Source organism: Vipera ursinii, assembly GCF_947247035.1.
Source record: "Vipera ursinii genome assembly, chromosome: 5".
Classification (NCBI taxonomy): domain Eukaryota; kingdom Metazoa; phylum Chordata; class Lepidosauria; order Squamata; family Viperidae; genus Vipera; species Vipera ursinii.
The window spans coordinates 47831184-47851901 of record NC_139518.1 but is presented as its reverse complement, the minus strand read 5'-3'; the positions used below and the strand labels follow the sequence as shown (position 1 = coordinate 47851901).

Below are 20718 nucleotides of genomic sequence, written 5' to 3'. Positions count from 1 at the left end.
TAAGTAAGCTATAAATACTTCAGTGGTCTTGTATCATCAGCGCCTAGCTCAGGGAAGAACAAACATATCAACATAACAAAATTCATTCTAAATATGTAGGTCTTGCAGCATTCATGACTAATCCATGGGTGGTGGTGTATCTGAGACTACAGTTTATCCAAAAGTCTTTAAGTATATTTGCAGTACTGTTCTCAGGGATGATCTCTTGGACCACAATATCTTATTGGGAAAAACATGCATTTATTGATAGAGATATTTGAATTTTATTTAGTTGTCAGTTTAGAAATAAAATGATTTAGATTTTTTCCTACAGATAAAATGGGGCTAATCACCCTTTAAAAACTGCAAGCATTTATATCTCATGCCTTATATGAAAAATATTGAAATATATAATATACCAAATACTAGAAGAGGAAAAGAAATAAATCTCTGTTACCTATAGATCATCACTGGTTGAATAGCAATGTAAATGTAAACGTAGATGAGGCAATGAATTGGGCTGCATTGGGACATGTATTCCCACTTGTCAGTGGGAAAATAAATGGACCATATGCTTTCCAACTGTTTAAAACAGTACACTTGTTCCCCAGGTAATAAAAGTGCACTTGAATAATAAATTGGGAGCTGGCTGAATGGTAGCTATAGAACAGAGCCAGAATAATGGTCTTATAGAAAAATATGAATTTGATTAGCTTACAGCTAAAAATATTAAAATATCGCATATAAGAAAAATGCAATAGACCCACTCAGCACAACAAGGGTAGGATAGGATTATTGAACAGCAGTGAAAAATTGTTAACTATTATTTTGACTCTATTTGGCATGGGACTACATTGCCTGACATTTTTTTTAAAAAAATTTAAAACTAATCCCACAAGCAGCAACACAAGCTTGTTTGGACAAATGGGTGAATTACGACATTAAATCTTTGCTTCCACCATACAACAACCACAAATCCTTGAAGAATGAAATATTACAGTCCTTATTGCCATCAATGTGGCAAAATCTTGTTACAAGCAAATTATTGAAATTGGAATTAATGCAGAGGAACAGGGTTTTCTGACAGAAAAATAGAAAAAATAGCAACTTTTGTTATATTTTTAAATTTTTTCTAGCTGTCGGGTAAAAATGCTCCCTTACATATATTTGAATATCTAAGTAGGCATGGAGTCAGGAAGTCTTCAATATGCTACCAGACTTCATATTTACTTTGTTGCAAAGATTAACACGATTTCTCCCATTGTTATGGACTCATGACAGCATTGTCACAAATGAAGCATTAAGTTCATAGAGAGAAGAATGGAGTGCTTTTTTCTGATAACATATTTATTACCGATACGTAACGTACCTAAAAATGTTCAAGCTTTTGTTGAGCAGTATGGTGGCCACATTCTGGTCATCATCAAAGTTTCTGTATGTATTATTCATACAGCTGAAATTTATACAAAACGCATTAATGGTAAAAATCAAGAGCTGGTACACCAGTTCTGAACCAAAAAACTAATACATTGTAGGGGTATTTCATTTAAAGAAAACAAGACATTTCAGAGGGAAGTGGTATGAAGAAAACAATTGAAGCCATTTTTTTTCTTGTAAAGCTAGAGTTCATGACCATGCAGTTAGCTATAGCTAATAAAAACTATCTTCAGGAAACAAGAGGCTTGCCTTTATATTGCAAATGGTAAACTTTGAGAATTCACCACCTAAGAGATGCTTACCATTGGCATAGACGGGTTTCTGTTAGCCTTTTCTGTATCTCCAGAATCAAAGAGAGCATATTGCTGAGTACGGCAAGAAAGCAATCTTTACAAAATCTGTATTTGGGCTTTATAGAGACTTTTAATCCTTCAGGACTTTTTCCTTCTTTATACTTGGAGCACTAAGCCAAAATGGTTTTCACGTTTTGCATTAATAGATTGTTAGAATGGGATACCTAAGAACAACAGTGATCAAGGTCTGTCTGTTTCAGTTTAGAGAGGCATTTTCAGAATTCAGAATGTATATTGTATATGTACATCGCATAGAATTTTGGTAGGGTCTCTTATTTCTCTTTTGAAGAGACTGCATTCCAAATTGATCTTTGAATAACTATTCAAATATAGGGAATGCCCTATTTGTTTCATTAAAAATGAAGCTCCACGATGGAATATGAAAAATATGTATGTTGTATTTTAGTTAACTAATTTGATTGCAAAGCATGTAGAAGTTCATTAGATCTGTAAGTCATATGTGCAGTGTTGGAGGAGCTTATTTGTGTTGTTCTCTTTTGTTTATTTTTCTTTCATCTATATATTATTCTGCATGAAAAAAAAAATCTCCCCAAGGCATCATTCCAAATTTTGCCTTATCAAGTGAATACGTAAGATTTTATTACATCTTGGTTACTCAATCTTTGGAGTTTATCACAATGTTGAAGCACATTATAGTGATATATATTTTATGTGCTATTATAACAATTGTAGCACATGTAGAGGATCATGTTGATAACAATTTTAAGACATACCACATTTCACATTAATGTTTCCCTCTAGTTATTCCATAAGATTGAGACAATCCCAACATATTATCACAAGAATTACCTTGAATCCTTTTATGTATGTGCTTTGCATATTCTTAAGAAATAACCATTTTGGGAAGTTTCTTCCAAGATCAAAATAATGACGGCTCTAGCTTATTCTGCCCCCACCCCCTTCTGTGCCATTCCAGTATACAAATTCATCTGAAAAATTTGCACATGGAAATCTTACAGTCATTATGAAACCATTAGTGTGGAATGTGGAAATCTTACTCATAGTTGTTACAAATGAAAACACTTTATGGTTTCATTTTTTTCACTTTTACTCCTTGGTCCTTTCTGCACAAATAAACTTAGATATTTATTGGCTGTAATGTAATTGTATTAATTCTTAACACCAACGTTTTGGTTCACAATAGCACAAATGACAGACAGACTGCCTAAAGTGGTACATTTTTTATTAATTTGTGCCTTACAGAGGAGAAAAGTGTAAGTTCAAGGGACACAAGATAGGACATGGGTTTGTATTATGAAACTTTGTGACAGGATGAATCAGTGCAAAGACATCAAATAATACAGTCTTGAATTTCTGCAGAAAGCAATTTTGCTGCTGGCAATTTTTAAGGCATTCAAAGAAAATCTAAAATAATATGTTCTATATAAAACTTGGCACGTGTTCAGATAGAGATACATAGTGAAGTTAAATTCTGGTAGGAGTTGGAAATCTGACTTATCAGAATTCCTAAATTTGTTTAGGAAATTTTATGTTGGTCTCTTCCAACCAAGATTATTTTTTTGTGTTATTTGCCGCAGAAACATGGTCTGAATCTGCTGTTTGTTGGAAATGTAAGAATTTTTATTTGTCAGATTTCAGCACCATTTGTTTATAAAAAAATCAATTGTTTTTGTGTGTATTGTGCATGTATATGGTTTTCAGTTGTGATTGGCAAGGCTGAACAATTACATTCGCCTTAACCCGTCAGAGCAAAATTATAGAAGAATCATTAAAATTTACTAGTGCATTTTATTTGTGCAATAGTGAATGTATAAGAAAATACATTTAGGAAAAGTCCCTTTCTTATTTAAGAAACCATATCTCAATAACTTACATAGAAGCCATATTGTTTTCCATAATACAGAAACAAGCAGCTGGCATAAATCTACATTCCTTTTCTAATGATCAACCGTAATCCCTGTTTCAGGTTGCAGGTTGTGCCTTATAGAAGTGTCAGCAATCGTTACTTTTGAATCAGGATTAGTACTGTGCTTCTAGACTATACAGGAGTGCATTCTTTTAGCTTTGTTTTATATAAAGTTAACCTCTAAAACGTGTTTCTTTTCATTTTTTTAATAGCTGGCACTATTGATTCTAAGCAACAACTACTTTTAAAATTGCTGGCTATTAATATGGCACAAGGTAAAATGGACAGTGCAGTGACTTGTTAGATAATCACAGAGATGGTCAGATGTGCATTCAATTAATAGTTAACCAGGATTCTAAGACTCATAGTTATTTGATTACAACATGTAGATTTTTTTTAAGATGGACATGTTGCAAATAGTTGTGAGTAGATATCAAAAAATGTATTATGTGTCTCTTGACAATGTGCTAATGTAGAATGTGCTAATAGAATTTCTTTATGCAGTGATGCAGCAAGTTTATAATGGTGTTCATCTTTCTGAACCTTGTATTTTCTACCTAACATTCCTAGATATTTTGTATTTCCTTGTAACATGTATCGACTATAAAGCAAAATATTTATATTTTTTATCTCTGTGCTCCAGAAGGACTAAAATGGAGTAAAAGTTCATTATCTGGAAATTAAATAATTGAATTGTCAATTTCTTTATTTTACGAGGCAGACAAAGATTAATCTTTATTTCACTAATGTGATTGCTAGGTTTTGCCCAACTTGAAAGATGTACTCAGCAGAAATAAATCAGGACATAATTTAATAAGTGTGAGTGTATGTTTGCACATGCTTACTTTGTCTTTAATTCATCATTTGGGAGATATGTCTGGCTTACAACAATGCATTTGGCGAACAAGATTTACTAGAGTATTTCTAAATTAATCTTTGAGCCTCAGTGTTTCTGACAGTATTGAACATAATGCTCCTATTGAAATAATCTACTGTGAAACATTAGAAAGTTAAATTGATGTGAGCTATTAAGTACTTTAATTCAGATATGGGCAATTTAAAGACTTAAGCTATATTATTATCCCTTGGACGTATCTGTATTTAAGGTCACTGACTACATTTTTTGATTGATAGCATTTCCTTCTTCCAAGTTTGTTCGTTCAGGTTTTTTAGCAGATGTTAGGGTTTCATCTATCATTTCAGCAAACGGGTCTCCTACCTGGCTTGATGAAATTTTTGAGGCTAATTTAGCATCCTCTTTCTCGTCTTTCTTAAAATAGAAAGAGGATGACATTTTGGAGCTGCTGGCTACAGATGAACTAAAGAGCCTGGGCTGGAAAGAGTAAGTAGGGTTGGAAAGGGGATTCAGAGATGAGATGCTCATGCTTGAAGTACTAAAACGTGTCTCTTCACCCTCCAACAGCTTCCTGCAAATACCACAAAAAAAGATTTTATTAATAATGGAAATTGAGGATTTTCAGGCACACTTACATACATAGACAAGGTAAACAATCTCTGTGTTATGTGATAAAAAGAAATCACCGTTAACAAAATAATCAAGAGCTAAATTTATTCATCTTGAGTCTGAATGCAAAATTGTGGCAAAGCATTAAAGTAAACAGACCAAGCCATTTCTCATCAAGCTATTAGGGCAACATAAATTTGATCACCTATTATGGGCATTTACAAAATAGTAGGCATTGCAATTCTATGTAGATATTGAGAATCAAATCCTGGTTACCTGTATGCTGCTATCTCTATATCCAAGGCCATTTTGACATTCAGTAAATCTTGGTATTCTCTCAGATGCCGAGCCATTTCACTTTTTGTGTCTCTCAAATCACTTTCTAACTGGCTAATAGTATCCTGTAAATTCAGAAAGTTCATTAACATTTTAAGGCTAAAGACTGCTAAATAGTTTAATTCCTTTTTATCAGAAGCAAGAAAAAATGAAGTTTTGCTAATTTGTTACAACACACAACAATTGGAAAATGAATTAAATTACAACAGTATAATTAACAATTATGATCTTTTTTATTTGTGTTAGAAGCACCTTAAAATTATAGACATATAGCCTTCAATACTGAACAACAAAATAAGTATAAAATAGACATATCTATAAGGTTTCTAGCATAGAAATGCCACTTTATTTTTTTTAAAACCAATGATAAGCAGCAGGAGTTTCCACAGTTTCTGAAAAAAACTCCCAGAACTTCTAATTACTAGCTATGTTGGTTGGGGCTAATAGGAACATTCTTTCCAATTGCTTTATTATAATAAGATTGAATAAAAGTAGATTATGGCAGCTCAATAGGCAATGGCCATGCATTGTATTTTTTCATTTGGTAATATTTTTTAAAGACTAGTAAAGAGTAATAAAATTTGATGAATTCAGTATGTTTCTAGTTATGTTCTACTGATATAAAACCTACCAAATAGTGTTAATAAAATATTGCTTTCTGATGTGATTGTTTTTATTTGATGGAATTATTCCAATTTTTGAAATTATCTTTTATTGATAAAAATAGGCAAGTTACAGGTTTATGTAAATTGGGCAAAAGTGAAAACCTCTATTCTGCAAGCTCTGAACTGATGGGAAATTGAGACTGTGTATTAACATTTGAATGGCATGCAGAGGCACATTATTGTTCTCATTGAGCTAATTACCACAAATCCATTTGTTCAGTTTTGCCAATATACAGTATATGTGAAATTATGATCATATTCCAAAGCATTTGCCAATTTAATGCTTATGCCCCCATTTTGAAAGATTCTTCTGGAATGCTTTATTTAGGTTTTTTATTTCATAATTGGCAACATCAATAGACCTGGCCACTTTTCAGCCTACTTCTGTATTCAGATTGTTTATGAACATATGAAAAACCACCGCTCCCATTACAGATTTTAGTAATGGAGTATTGTTTTTCCTCCTTCGCAAAAGGTAATTTTTTTATCCCTATTCTACATTTTCCATTTCTCGAACAGTTGAGATGACAAATAGATATCTGATTTATTGCTTTACTGCTGTCATCAAGACTAATATAGTTATTTATATAATAAATCACAACTTAAAATGAATAAATGCTTTCTGATATCCAGAAGGAAACATTATTATTTTGACATTAATAACAGTTCAAATTATCGAGAAGCAGTCATCACCCCTCTTAACATGGTAACATGCAACTTCTTAATTTTCTATGCAGTTGTCCACCAGTACTATATTAGCAAAACTCCTAAATGCTGTTGGTAATGCTAATTCAAAAATAGTCAACTATAGTATCTACATTTCAAAAAATTTAAAGGAAAGTCCATATTTTCTGATGTAAAATTTATTTGAATTCAATTTGCTGCAATATGTCTGAAAAGCTTCATTACTGTCATTTTGTATGGAAAATGGAACCCCATTCCCCACTCCATTCACATGGAACTCCATTCCACATAAAGCAATGATTAAAACAAACGTGTTTCTGCAGTATTGGAAACAGTAAATATACAGCAGGAATGGACTTGTGTTTGGAATATTCTTTCAGAGAGGTCCAGCTGACACAAACACCGTTTTGCACTTAATGAGCACTTCTGAATGTAATAACCATTTTATTTTGATTGTGTCTTTTACTATCCCTATTTTGGCTCTACCTTTTCTGCTTTTATTGTTTACCATTTTTATAATTTTATCAATTTCACAGTAACTTACTGTGTAGCATATTTAATTTATATAAATATAATAAAAAATCAAAGCACAATTATCAACCGTGAAGAATTAGCCTAGGATTAATCAAGTAATGAGTAGATTTGTCTATTACAGAGAGATAAAAGAACATTCTGGAAAATGAATGGCTGATTTGCAAGAATTTTGAACAGGATCACTAAAAAGTAAACCTTTCATTCCTGCTAGTAAACAAGCACAACTCAAGAGGTGCAATAAAACAATTGTTGCCTGTGTTCAGCACCACGGAGAGCAGCGTGACCGTTAGGAAACGTTGCGGTGTGCCTAGAAAGGAATGAGATGCCTACGGCAGACAGGCATCCTGGTGCAACCCTTTCTGTCATTTTGTCACTGAACATTGTGATTGTTTACAACAATCATTAAGCAAACTAGAACGGCCAATGAAAACGGAAAAGGGAAGGCATAACGCACAACATCTAACAGGGATTAGGGAAGGCAAAAGCGATTCTGCTTTTCAGAGGACTGCTGTAAATTTACTACTGTTTTGTTGAATGTTTTAATCTCTTGGATTTTTATCCGCTGAGAGTATTTGGAAGACACAAATGCGGTAATTGTAGTAGGGGAGTGGGAGGCTTGAAAAACTTAGCTGGCCCAAATCTGCGCTAGGGGCAGCACGATATCACCGTGCGACACTTTGGGAGGCAAGAACAAGTAGCGCTCGCCCGGGCGGTCCTCACCTGTAAGCCGAGCGCCTCGGCGTTATGCTGCTCCTCCATCTCGTGTAGCTGCCGCTCCAGAGATTCATTGGCGCCGCGCAGGCTCTCGACCTCTAAAGTGCGGGCTTGCAGCTGGCGGCGGTACTCGCCGATCTCTTCGCGACTGGCTCGGATGGCCTCGTTGTTGCGCGCCGCCTGCTCGCTGAGATTGGCGAACTTGGCGCGGTACCACTCCTCGGCCGCCTGCAGGTTCTTGACGGCCAACCCTTCGTACTGCGAGCGCAGCTCCTTCAGGGCCGCAGTCAGATCGGCCTTGGTGGCGTCCGGCTCGATGGCAGCCAGCGGGGTTGGCTGCAAGGAGGCGCTCAGCTCGGCCACCTCCTCGGCGTGGACCTTGCGCAGGAAGGCCAGCTCGTCGAGCAGCGCCTCCACCTTCTTCTCCAGAGCCAGGCGTGCCAAGGTGGCGCCGTCCACCTCCCTCTGCTGCGCGCGCAGCGCCTGCTCGGCCTCCGCCTTGGCTCGCGCCTCCTCCTCGCAGTGCGCCCGTAGGCGCTGCACTTCCTCGGCCAGCCGCTCCCTTTCGAGCACCCCCTGCGCCCGGGCGGCTTCCGTCTCGTCCAGTTGGGCCCTCAGCTCGTGGAGCTCGTTCTGGAAGAGCTCGGCCAAGCCGCTGGGCTCAGCCTGACGCTGCCGCAGGGCGCTCAGCTCAGCCTCCAGGAGGCGATTGTGCTGCTCCAGTTGCCTCACTTTCTCGATGTAGCCGGCGAACCGGTCGTTGAGCCCCTGGAGCTGCTCCTTCTCGTTGGTGCGGGTCAGTCGAAATTCGTCATTCAGCGCCGTTGCCTGGCTGAGATCCAAGGTGTCTGCCTGCGGCAGCCGATACGAGACGGCGCGGTTGCTACAGCGAGATACCGACTGAGACCGGTAACTGCTGGCTGTGGCCGAACTGCCAAGACGGGAGGAGTAGCGGGGCGGCTCCCCGAATATCTTCCTGTAGGAAGAGGCCAAATAGTGGGAATCCGAAGAGAAATTCATCCTGGAGCTTGTGGAGGACTACACGAGACGCCCCTGTCTTATAAAGAGAGGCGGATCGCCGGTTCCGCTGCAGAAAGGCGGGGGACGTGCGCTTCTAGGGCGAGGCCAAGAGAAGGAGATTGGTTTGGGAGGAATGGGCGGGGACGATAATGAGGTGGCGCCAGGATGTTGGGCGTCAATGACAATCTCGATCCTAAATACGTTTTCTTTGACCGCAAACTCTCGGGATGCTAAAGCTTTGCCAGCTTTGGAATTGAGACAGTGATTTGGGGTGCGACGGGAGAGGTGCCGGGAGAATTTTAAAGAATTGCAGACTGGTAGTCATCGTGGAATGGTTGACTTAAGGTGGTGGATGCCTGTGTCCTCTGGACACAGGGCCAGATAAGTGTGAGGATTAGGCAGTCTTAGGTCAGGTCGGAGGCCGAAATGTTCTCAAGGCTCTTCACAGAATAAACGAGGGCAGCCTAATTGGCGTTTAGGGTCCCGTTAGATAAAATCCAAGAAGGCAGAATAGAAATCGACAACTGGAGAATAAAAGGCAGCTGGTTGCAGAATCAATAAAAAGAACGTTTTAAAAAATTCGTGTTTATGGCCCTGCTTTCACGCCCTACTCTTGCGCTACGTATTCCCAGTTGATTTTAACCGTTAAAATTTAACAGGACTAGGCTAGAAGAAATGCTGAAGGAGCTGTCCATTTTGCCGCAGTGCTGATGTCGTTCCCTCTCAGCCACCCCTGGCGGATGAAAAGTGCTAGCGCAGCCTCTTTTCGTTTTGATGTTCAGAATCCATAATAACACAAAGAAACAGTTCTTTTTAGAAGTCTGTGGCTACTTTATACTGAATTCCAGCAGCAATATTGTTGTTAGGAGAAAGTGCTTTGCTTTAGATTGCTTGAAGTACTAATAGTCCAATTCAAACTGACACACGCACAAAATCACATTTCTTGTTTCTCATATCAATAAACAAAACCTATGGTGTTTTTAAACTGCAGATTAATATAAATTAAATGTAAATTGCCTACTTTTTAAATGTTGGTGTTTGAAGAATATATATATATATATATGGTAATTTCTAGCTCTTTTCATTCCTCTTTACAGATTTTCTTAAAATCTTTGTGCCCAATCCATTACACTAGAATCCAATTATCTACAAACTGAATCTATTGCATTCTCTCGCTTCTGTGCCATGGCCTCTTGATTTCTGGATCACATCCCTTTCTTCTAGCTGCTCATCATTCCATGATGATTTCTTACATTACTGCTCTGTTTTCTATAACTATCTTTAAATCTTCTTTTATAAACTTGATTACTTCATCTAATAAAAGAGGGAGAAGAACAATGTTTTTGTAATTAGACTGATCATACTTATCATTTGGTGGTTTACCTTCTTACCAGAGACTCCTAGAAAGAAATATCTGCAAAAATTCTGCTTTGCCTTTAAATTAGATGAGTACTATCTGAGATGTATATGACCTCCATAATTCCGCTTCCAGTCACTCATGTTTTCCAGAACTGGCAGGATAGAAAATTACAGGGACTTTTTTTTTAATTCTAGAGAGGATTTCAGGCAGAATGGATGCTTTCTTATGATTATGGCTTTTTCCTTAAGGCATCTCCAAACCAGAAAATGACCAAAAATGTCAGCGTTACTCCATGGATGTCACATCATCATTGGCTTTTGAGTGCCCCAGTCAGCGCACAACCAGAAACTTTGCTCTTAAGACAAGATTCAAGGTGCTGGTGATGACCTATAAAGCCCTTAATGGCTTGGGTCCGGGATATTTGAGGGAACACCTGCTGCCAGCATCAAGTTCCCTTCGTCCAGTGCGCTCACACAGGGAGGGTCTTCTCAGGGTGCCGGCAGTAAAAGATTGCCGGCAGATAACACCCAGGGTGAGGGCCTTCTCTGTGGGTGCGCCTGCCCTCTGGAACCAGCTGCCTGTGGAGCTTAGGACTGCCCCTGACCTTCGTTCATTCCGCCGGGACCTGAAGACCTGGCTTTTTGAGCTCTCCGGCCCAGGCTGAGCATTTTTAACTGGGGTTTTTATTTTTAGGGATAATTTAATCTTTTTAAATTGTTTTTTAACTTTTGTATTTTGTATTGGTTTGGTTTTAAATACCCTATAAACCGCCCTGAGTCCTTCAGGAAAGGGCGGTATATAAAGCTAATAAAATAAAAAATAAAAATAAATAAATAAAGAGGTTGTCCAGCACTGTCCTAAAGGGTTTAGTTCAACAAGAATTTCTTTAGACATTTCAGGGACAGTTTCACATAGAGGAGGTGTCACTGATCTAAATTCACTGAGGCATAAATCACTATGGGCAGATCCAATTTCTGCAGGAAGAAATTTTTGCAACTGATGCAAAACCAACACTGAACAGGGACACCCTTTGTTTTTCCCTAAGCAGTGCCAAAATTCAGAAGTATTCCAAAAATTCAGAAGCATTCCCAAAATATACTAAGTTATGCTTTCCTTTATCATGATTTATTAAATAAACCACAATGCTTCTGTTAACATACATTACACCATGGTTTGCAACTTACAGTGATTATGGTCACACTATATATTAACATAAAGACTAAGAAAATTATATTATGAATTAGTATTTCTGAACCCAATTTGGCAACAGAATGGAGAATAGCCCATTCAGAACAGATTCTGCTGCATTTGAAATCTCTAGTTATCTCTCCTAATATCTCATATGAATTCGGAATTGGTCTTATTAACCACATCCAATCCATTTAGTTCAGGAATTCAAAAAGTTCCTTAATTGATATCCACCTCCTGAAAAAAAATTAATACAGTTGACTGTTGTAAACATAAAGGTCCAATCTTAAAACTCTACTTACTTCCAGAAGCCACCTATTAATAGTAAATAAAAATTCCACAGATTGTAGCCAAGATGCTTGAATTATAATCTTCAGAGAATAGATCAAATCAAACTACAGCAAAACAATGTCCTCAAGTTCCATATTGATCAAATATTTCAACGGAATGGCCAGTAGTATCAAATACTAAATGATTCAACAAAACTAACAGTAAGAGTCTTCCTGACCAGTTCCTGGTATCATGGTTAGTAAAAACTGGGATGAAATAAATAAAAAATGAAACAATTATCTCTTTCCTAAAATGTTATCTCCTTCCCAAAAACTTGCCTGGAGTTTCTATTACTTGTACTACATTTTACTACATAAAATTGATGAAACGTGCAATACTGGAATCTTTTAGAAAATGGCAACAAGTCTCTCCTGGCTGAATTGGATATAAAAAGTATAGAACTTTTTTAAAAAAAATTAGCCCATATTAAATTATCCATATACATGGAAACAAAGATAAGATTGCACGTATGTTTTTTTAAAATTTTCTTTTACATTTACTGTACACTTCTAAGTCCTCTCCACAGTATAAGTAAAGCTGTCTGGGCTCCAAAGCAGTAGGATTCCTCAGTGAACTTGCCCAGTTTTTGTAATCAAAGAAAGAGAGGGAGGAGGATCACATGTAGAAGCTGTTTCTCTGTAGCACCTGAACTTTCACAAACAGCTCAGTAAAATAGAAAGAGTTGCCAGCAGCAAGCATTACAGCAGACATGTCAAACACAAGGCCCGGGGGCCGGATCTGGCCCGCGAAGTGGTTTCATGTGGCCCGCGAAGCCATCCTGGAAAGAGTGAGGGAACGGCCCCCACTGCCTTGGCCCTGGCCCAGAGACCCTCCTCCTGCCAGAGACCCTCAGATCTGTCCCACTCCTGCCCAGGCCCCCATAGGCACCCTTGATGTGAACCTTGTAGAGCTGGCCACGCCCACCCAGTAGGCCATACGCACTCTAGCCCCGCCCACCCAGTAGGCCACGCCCACCCAGGCCACACCCACCCGGCCCCCTGAGGGCAACTGCAATGCTGATGCGGCCCTCAATGAAATTGAGTTTGACACCCCTGCATTACAGCTACCGCCGGGATATCCATTGACTCTAGTTCCACTGTGCAGTCCAGTTCTTTCTCATGCTGCTTTCAGATATTCCACTTTAGCAAAGGTCATTCCACATTCATTCATTACTTCATTCCCTCACTTCTTTTTTCCCCCCTTTGCATTAACTAGAATGCCTCTTGGGGGCCCAGTAGTATGATCAACTTTGTTGCAAGTATTAGGAAGCAACAGACAAAGAAGGGATCCAAATTTTCTGTACCTGTGAACCCTAAGGAGAGTGATTCTCCACAATTTCCTTGTTTATTTCCTGGAATACAGTCATTCACAAGGACATACTATTTTCAGATCATATCACCAAGTTTCCTTATTTATTACTGCTCTCTTGTTAATGTTTATGTTATGAGTTTTAAGTTTGTTTTCAAGTGGCTTAATTTCAAATTTCACTTCAATAAATCTTAGAATAAGCAGTGCAATTAATTCATTTCTCCTTTCTCAATGTACCTTTTACATTGAACAAGGATGAGAATGTGGGAAAAACCAGTGTTGCTGTCTTAGATGGCCTGTATATAGCTAGAAATCTTTCACTTTCCTTCAATTAACTACTACAGTACAAATAATAACTCTGAGAAACCTATTTTTAGAACAACTGTTTTCAGTTCTGATTGTTAGGAGAAAAACATTGAGAATTTGCTGTTTTCACCATCCAACGTTGCCCCCGCCCCTGAAGCTCTTAACCAATTTAGATACATTTGCTTTACTTCTCCAAGTAGTGATTTCCAAGTGCTTTTCAAATCGTTTCTAAAATAAAATGAGGCTCATCCCCAAAAACCAAAGAAGCAGCTACCCCATTTATAATCCTTGAGCCTGCAAGTGAACAAGCATGTTAGCAACTGTACAGTTTTGAAAAGTCATTGTAATTGGCTACCAGAATGTTCCTTTTTGACAGGCCTAAACTATTCTCCCTTTTACAGTGTGAAAATGTCTGTTGGAGAGCACTATGCTAATATAACATGAATAGAGAAAAATAACTTCTCTGCCATATCACAAAAAAGGCCTGAAATTAGCTCTGTTGCATGCTAGCACATTCTGGGGAGCAAAGACTGAGAAAAAGACAATCAGTTGGCCCAGAGATTATGGCCCGGAGATTACATAAAGAGCTGCTGCACCATCATTATTTCTCTGTCTGTCTGCTTGCCTTGTCTGCCATTTGGACAGCAGCTTTCTCCAAGGATAGGATAAGCTGCTAAGGTAAGGACAGGAATGCTCAGAAGAATGTTTAAAACATGGAGAGGGACAATTTTTTAGAGGAGAGTACAGGTGGTACAGGAATTATTAGCCTGGTTTATTCTTTGCACTAAATCGTTGTTCCTGGAGGAAACTGATTATCTGGACCCGTACCAATCGGGTTTCAGGCCCGGATACAGCACAGAGACGGCATTGGTCGCGCTGGTGAATGATCTCTGGAGGGCTCGGGACAGGGGTTGTTCCTCTGTCCTGGTCCTATTAGATCTCTCAGCGGCTTTTTATTCCATTGACCACGGTATCCTACTGCGGCGTCTCAGGGGGTTGGGAGTGGGAGGCACCGTTTTACGGTGGTTCTCCTCCTATCTCCTGGGCCGATCGCAGTCGGTGTTGACGGGAGGGCAGAGATCCGCCCCGAGGCCTCTCATTTGTGGAGTTCCTCAGGGGTCGGTTCGCCCCTCCTGTTCAACATCTATATGAAGCTGCTGGGTGAGATCATTCGTGGTTTCGGGGTGGGGTATCATCAGTACGCTGATGATACCCAACTTTTTCTTTCCACCCCGAACCAACCCAGCGATGCCCTTGCCGTGATGTCCCGTTGCCTGGAGGCGGTCCAGGTCTGGATGGGGAGAAACAGGCTTCGTCTCAATCCCGCCAAGACTGAGTGGCTGTGCATATCGGCATCTCGGGTCAACCAGACTATTCCATCTCTAACGATGGGGGGTGAGGTGTTACCCCCCATTGATAGGGCTCGCAACTTGGGCATCCTCCTGGATTCACGACTCAATTTTGAAGACCATATAGGAGCCGTGACCAGGGGGGCTTTTGCCCAGGTTCGCCTGGTGCGCCAGTTGCGACCCTATCTGGACCGAGATGCCCTACGCACAGTCACTCATGCGCTCGTGACCTCCCGTTTAGACTACTGCAACGCTCTCTACATGAGGCTGCCCTTGAGGACCACTCGGAGGCTTCAGCTGGTGCAGAATGCGGCCGTACGAGTTGTGATGGGGGTTTCCCGATACTCCCATGTAACACCTCTACTCCGCGAGCTGCATTGGCTCCCGGTTGCCCTCCGGGTGAGATTCAAGGTGCTGGTGATGACCTATAAAGCCCTAAATGGCTTGGGTCCGGGATATCTGAGGGAACACCTGCTGCCGGCATCAAGCTCCCTTCGTCCAGTGCGCTCCCACAGGGAGGGTCTTCTCAGGGTGCCACCGGTAAGAGATTGCCGGCGGACGACACCCAGGGATAGGGCCTTCTCAGTGGGTGCGCCTGCCCTTTGGAACCAGCTGCCAGTGGAGCTGAGGACTGCCCCCGACCTCCGTTCTTTCCACCGGGACCTGAAGACCTGGCTCTTCGAGCTCTCTGGCCCAGGCTGAGAATTCTAATTTTAGCTTTAATCTTAATTTTAACTGGGGTTTTACTTATGCAGGGACGAATATAATTTTTTTAATCTGTTTTTAACTTTTGTATCTTTGTTTTTAATCACCCTGTAAACCGCCCTGAGTCCTTTGGGAAAGGGCGGTATATAAATGTAATAAAATAAATAAAATAAATAAATTACTGTTTATTAAGTAAATCATAACATTTGGGTTCACACAAATTCTGAGCCATAACATTTTGCTTCATTCCAGCTCTGACAGGATGGGGGGAATGGAAGGATTCCGTTCCAGAAATACTTCCATTCCTCACCATCCAGTCAGAGCTGAAGAAGCTTCTTGGATGAGAAATGAAACATCTTCAGAGAAAAAACAAGAAAGTCAGTTGCCTCGTGAAAAAACACCTTTGAGATAACTATGACCAGGATGACTGAGAATCTCTATAGACACTCTGTCACTAATATAACAAAATATCTTTCAACCTAAAAACACTTAGTACAATTTATTAAGACACATACATTAAAACAAATATATTATGACAATGCAAATATGAGTCCTATTCCCCCTTTGGCTGACTACCTATCAGGATGTTAGACAGGAACTCATCCCACTGTTGATGTTCAATGTTTTTTCTGCTTTCTGTATACCGGTATTTGAAGAATTATTTTATTTAATTTTCTTTCTCTTCTCTCCTTCTTAGAGGCTTCATTTTACCCGTTCCTCAAACTTTGCAGCTTCTGTTTCAGTTTCTTTAATTGATTTAATTAATTTATTTATTGAGTTATTGTCCCTTTGCTGTCCCCATTCCATTATTCACCAGTCTCCTTCTATGCACATTTAGGAAACTATGGTGAGTAAGAAAAACACACGCAGGGCCTTTCAAGTTAACTTCCAGGCATATTCATTTAGAAATGACCCCAGGTAGCATAGCTAAGAAATATTTTGTGTGAGACCTGCCTGTCATCTGTCCTTTCATATGATATTTCAGGAAGTGCTCATTTCAGCTCGTCCAAATTTGTAATTTTAATCTTCTGTGTGGTATCTTGATATCTTAAAGGCAGCTGCAGATCTATGCAGAAGGGGGCTCTCTTATCTGAGCTACATAACCATAAATGGTAATTGCATAGCATAAAATAGTGCTTTATGCCTTTTGTTTGCCTTCTACTGGTTGTCCAGAGTTTTGTAGCTCTAATATAGATCAATAATCTGATTTAGTTAAAGAGTTTCATATCACCTTTGATCTACACTGATGAGGTTTGATTTAATATCTTAAATTTCTAATAAAACATTGAAATGAGGGATCTTTGAAAATGTACTATAGTGAGTATTGAATTTTAAATTCTGGAAGAGGTTTGGAAAATACTTTTGTCTAAAAAGTGGACTTTTGAAATAAAAAATCCAATCTAATTTCTAAATAAACCCAATGGTTAACTATCTAATGGATTTCTCCTTTTTCCACCAAAACCTCAAAAGAAACAAATGTCACTTTTATTATTTGCTAATAATGCAGCTCTATTATTGCAAAACCCATCAGGGTTAAGATGCACACTACAATCCCTAGCCAAATTCTGAAGGGAGGGCAAATTATTGATAAACAATTTTAAAACTAAAGTTTGGGTTTTCTTCAAATGAAGATAGTTCTGCTAAAAGAAAAGCTGATGACCACAATAGAATGACCCAGCAAGAAGACCAGTTCTTCATACTTCCTCTGGGGACAAAAAGAGACTTGAGATTGCCCACAAGTGTTCATACAGCTGTTCCTCATAAAGAAACTGCGAGACAGCTGTCACTGGCAAGTTTAGAGCCATCTTTTTGCTCAAACTACAGTTAGTGCCCTCAAGCATAGTTCCTTCCAGTGAGTTCGCATACCCCCTTTTCTAATCATTTCTGAAAATTGTTTGTTAACTGCTTTTCCATATTATGAACCTTTGGCTCAATAAGTTTTGCAGCACCAGTTGAGTTACCTTCAAACCTTAGTTAAAGAAGTTTTAAATACAAGTTTAAGGACTTATTTTTTTCTGGAGTAAACAGCAGAAGGGTGATTAAAACTTTGAATAAAATGTTGGTTTTTTTTGAAATAAGATTTTGGAGTTAATAATAAAAATTCTTTCCATGAGAAAATACTTTTGTTTTGAATCCTTTAAAAAAATGTAATTGGATGGAATTTGAAGTTTGGACACTAGAGGGAACCAGAATAAACTAAAATTTTAATTAAAAAAGGACACTTAAATTTGACTTATTAATACAAAATATTTTAACATTGGGCACATTGAGAGATATTTTTGAACGACCTAGAAGTTAATTTTAATAATGCCTGCCATGATAGATGGACTGTTTAAAATATGTTATGAAAAAGGAAAACTTCAAAGAATTTTGTAAGAACTGAAAAGACATTAGTTTTAAGACATTTTTGAAGGATTAAAGTTCCAGATAGTTAAAAGTAAAAAAAAGATTATAAAGTTGGTTTATTTAATCAAGATTGAAATAGATGTTGTTATTATTGGTAATCCTTCATGGAGCTTTGCCAAGGACTGAAATGACAAGACATTTGTTTGTAGATAAGAGATGGGATATGGGAAGAAATGATCATTTGTTGTAGTTTGAGAAGTTTGAGAAGGCAATAAGTTACTAAAATTTATACTTGTAGTAATGAACAGGGAAGCCCTTTATATATTTCTTTTCATTATATTCCTTTTTTTATTTTTCTATTTTCTTTTCTGCATTATCTTTTTATGGTAATTGTTTTTAAATTTGCATTTGTTTTTGATGTTGTAATTTTTAATAACATTACTAGTTTTTAAAAAGGCAGCCAAAATGATAAGCTTGTATATATTGGATATAGAATGGCTTTGCCCCTATGTGGAAAGCACAGAACTACTTGAACTATATACTGCAATGATACCCATACAGGTAGTCTTTGATTTATGATTATCATTGAACCCAAAATTTCTGTTGTTAAACAAGAATCAGTTGCCCCGTTTTATGATTCTTCTTTCTACAGTTGTTAAATGAATCAGGCTTCCCCAATGACTTTTCTTGTCAGGTCACAAAAGGTGATCACATGACCCTGGGACATTACAGCCACCATACATATAAGCCAGTTGCCAAGTGTTCGAATTTTGATCATGTGACCATGAGGATGTTGCAATGGCTGTGTGAAAAATGGTCATAAGTCACTTTTTTCAGTGACTTTTTTCACTTTTTTGAATAGTCACTAAACAAATGGTTGTAAGTGGGGGACTACCTGTATTTAGAAGTTTCTTCACAATGGTCTGCTGCCTGCTACTGCTTCGGAAGAGAAATTCAGAAGAGTCCCTTATAATGACCAATTGTGTCCTTGTGGATCGTATGCAATTTCTAATCATGTTTTATTATAGCGTCCCTTCTACAGAGATGTTACGAACAGGTGTATTTCCCCTCATGAATGAAGACAAATATACGTGTCCAGGATAATGTTGCAGGATCCAATATGGGTGGGTCACGGGTATCCCCTGCAGGAATTGCCCCTGCAACTATGTAGGAGAGACATGGAGGAAGTTATCGAGCAGATTACAAGAATCCAAGTGAGCAGTCAGATTAGGAGATCCAAACTCATTTGTAGCCTCACAATGCAACGAACAAGGACATACATTCAATTTTGCAGCTATTAAGATTGTTGGACAAGCAGGGAAAAAAATAGCCAGGGAAATGATTGAAGCCCAGGAAACGGGCCCCTTCTTGGTCAACAGGAGTGCTGATTTACCAACAGCTTATAAACTAGTTTGGAGCCAAGGGTTTGGTAGCACAAGGAAACCACAGCCAACGACTTAATAGCTGGCCATCAACACTTTAATCAACAACTAAAAAGACACACATAACCAGGCACCACATAAATACTACACATAGAATAGCCCAAAGCACACATTTTGCTAGAGAGAAGTTCCCTGAGGGTGGGCTCCAGCATGAGTCTAAAAGCTCGGAAGCAGGGCTTTTGTCATAGAACGCTCAGAACGGAATTCCAGCACCTTTTTTGGGTAGAACCTTGTAGGGTAGGCAAGGTGGGTTGTATGACGTGTGAGTTCCGGCACCTTTTTCTGTTAGAAAAAAAGAACTGCTCGGAAGACTAAACCTCTGGTCATCGTGACCAACCCAGATTGGGTCCTGCGATATTTCACCTTTTTTATGTATAATCATTACTGCTGAGTACAATGTTACACCTCTGGAAATAGCCAAAATCTGCCTAAGATCAGAAGTGAAATCTTGATGCAGCAGCAGAACTATTCTGCTCCTGGATAAAAATATATCAATTGTTTCTTGCCTTTTCCTTTTCTTTTAGTCAGCTTTTAAATAATAACCCAAAAAATCCACACATCTTTTTCCCTTTTGTTTTTTCTGTATTTTGATCTATGACTTAAATAAATGAAATGAAATTCATGAAAAATACATTCACTTTATCTAACGTGAACTGTTTTTAAATAGTTTTTTTTTTTAGAATCCGAAAAGTCCTCAGCTTTTGCAACGATATTTAGAGGCGCGATTATTCAGACCCAAATTGCCTTACATTACTTTTGAATGGGTGCTAGCATAATCGCCCGGGAAATGAATGAAACACTGAAAGTGACGTTCCAGCAGGCGAAGTTATCAAACAACCTCCCTCCGTTCGGATTTTTATTTGCAAGCCAAGTCTCCTCCCCTTTGCGCATGTCTGGTAGAGTTTAGCTATTTTAGGGACGGTACGCAAATTTCTGCTCCTCCCGTCTGCTCTTTTGGCAACTAAACTTAACGAGTAATGGTTAATATGTTGGCATTTCGTTCATGATACCAATTGGATGCCGCATACGCGAAACCAGAATGTGCTTCGTTTGCTAATGTTATCTTGCTCTTGAGCGAAGCCACCCGTAGAAAAGTCTACAGCAAAAAAAAAAAATAGCGGAATTGCTTCGTAAAGTCGTTGGGTTCGTGGATTTAAGTCCTTTTCGATTCCTAGTAGCTACATCGACAGATTTTCACCGTGATGTTCTGTTCCCTAACTTGATCTTTCAAGTCTTGATCTTTCAAGTCCTTTGGCTTACGATTGCAAATAAAAAGTGATATGAATGTCTTTAATTAAGCGAAACACAC

General features: G+C 38.7%; 1 protein-coding gene across 1 annotated transcript; it reads right to left on the bottom strand.

Annotated features, from left to right (window-relative positions):
• Positions 1-4757: 4757 nt before the first annotated feature.
• On the bottom strand, positions 4758-9172 carry INA (internexin neuronal intermediate filament protein alpha). The gene is made up of 3 exons (XM_083363465.1): positions 8062-9172; positions 5399-5523; positions 4758-5084 (listed from the first exon to the last, which is right to left on the bottom strand). The coding sequence occupies exons 1-3, from the start codon at positions 9073-9075 to the stop codon at positions 4772-4774; spliced, it is 1452 nt and encodes a 483-aa protein (XP_083219591.1). The 5' UTR covers positions 9076-9172; the 3' UTR covers positions 4758-4771.
• Between the last annotated feature and the right edge of the window lie 11546 nt (positions 9173-20718).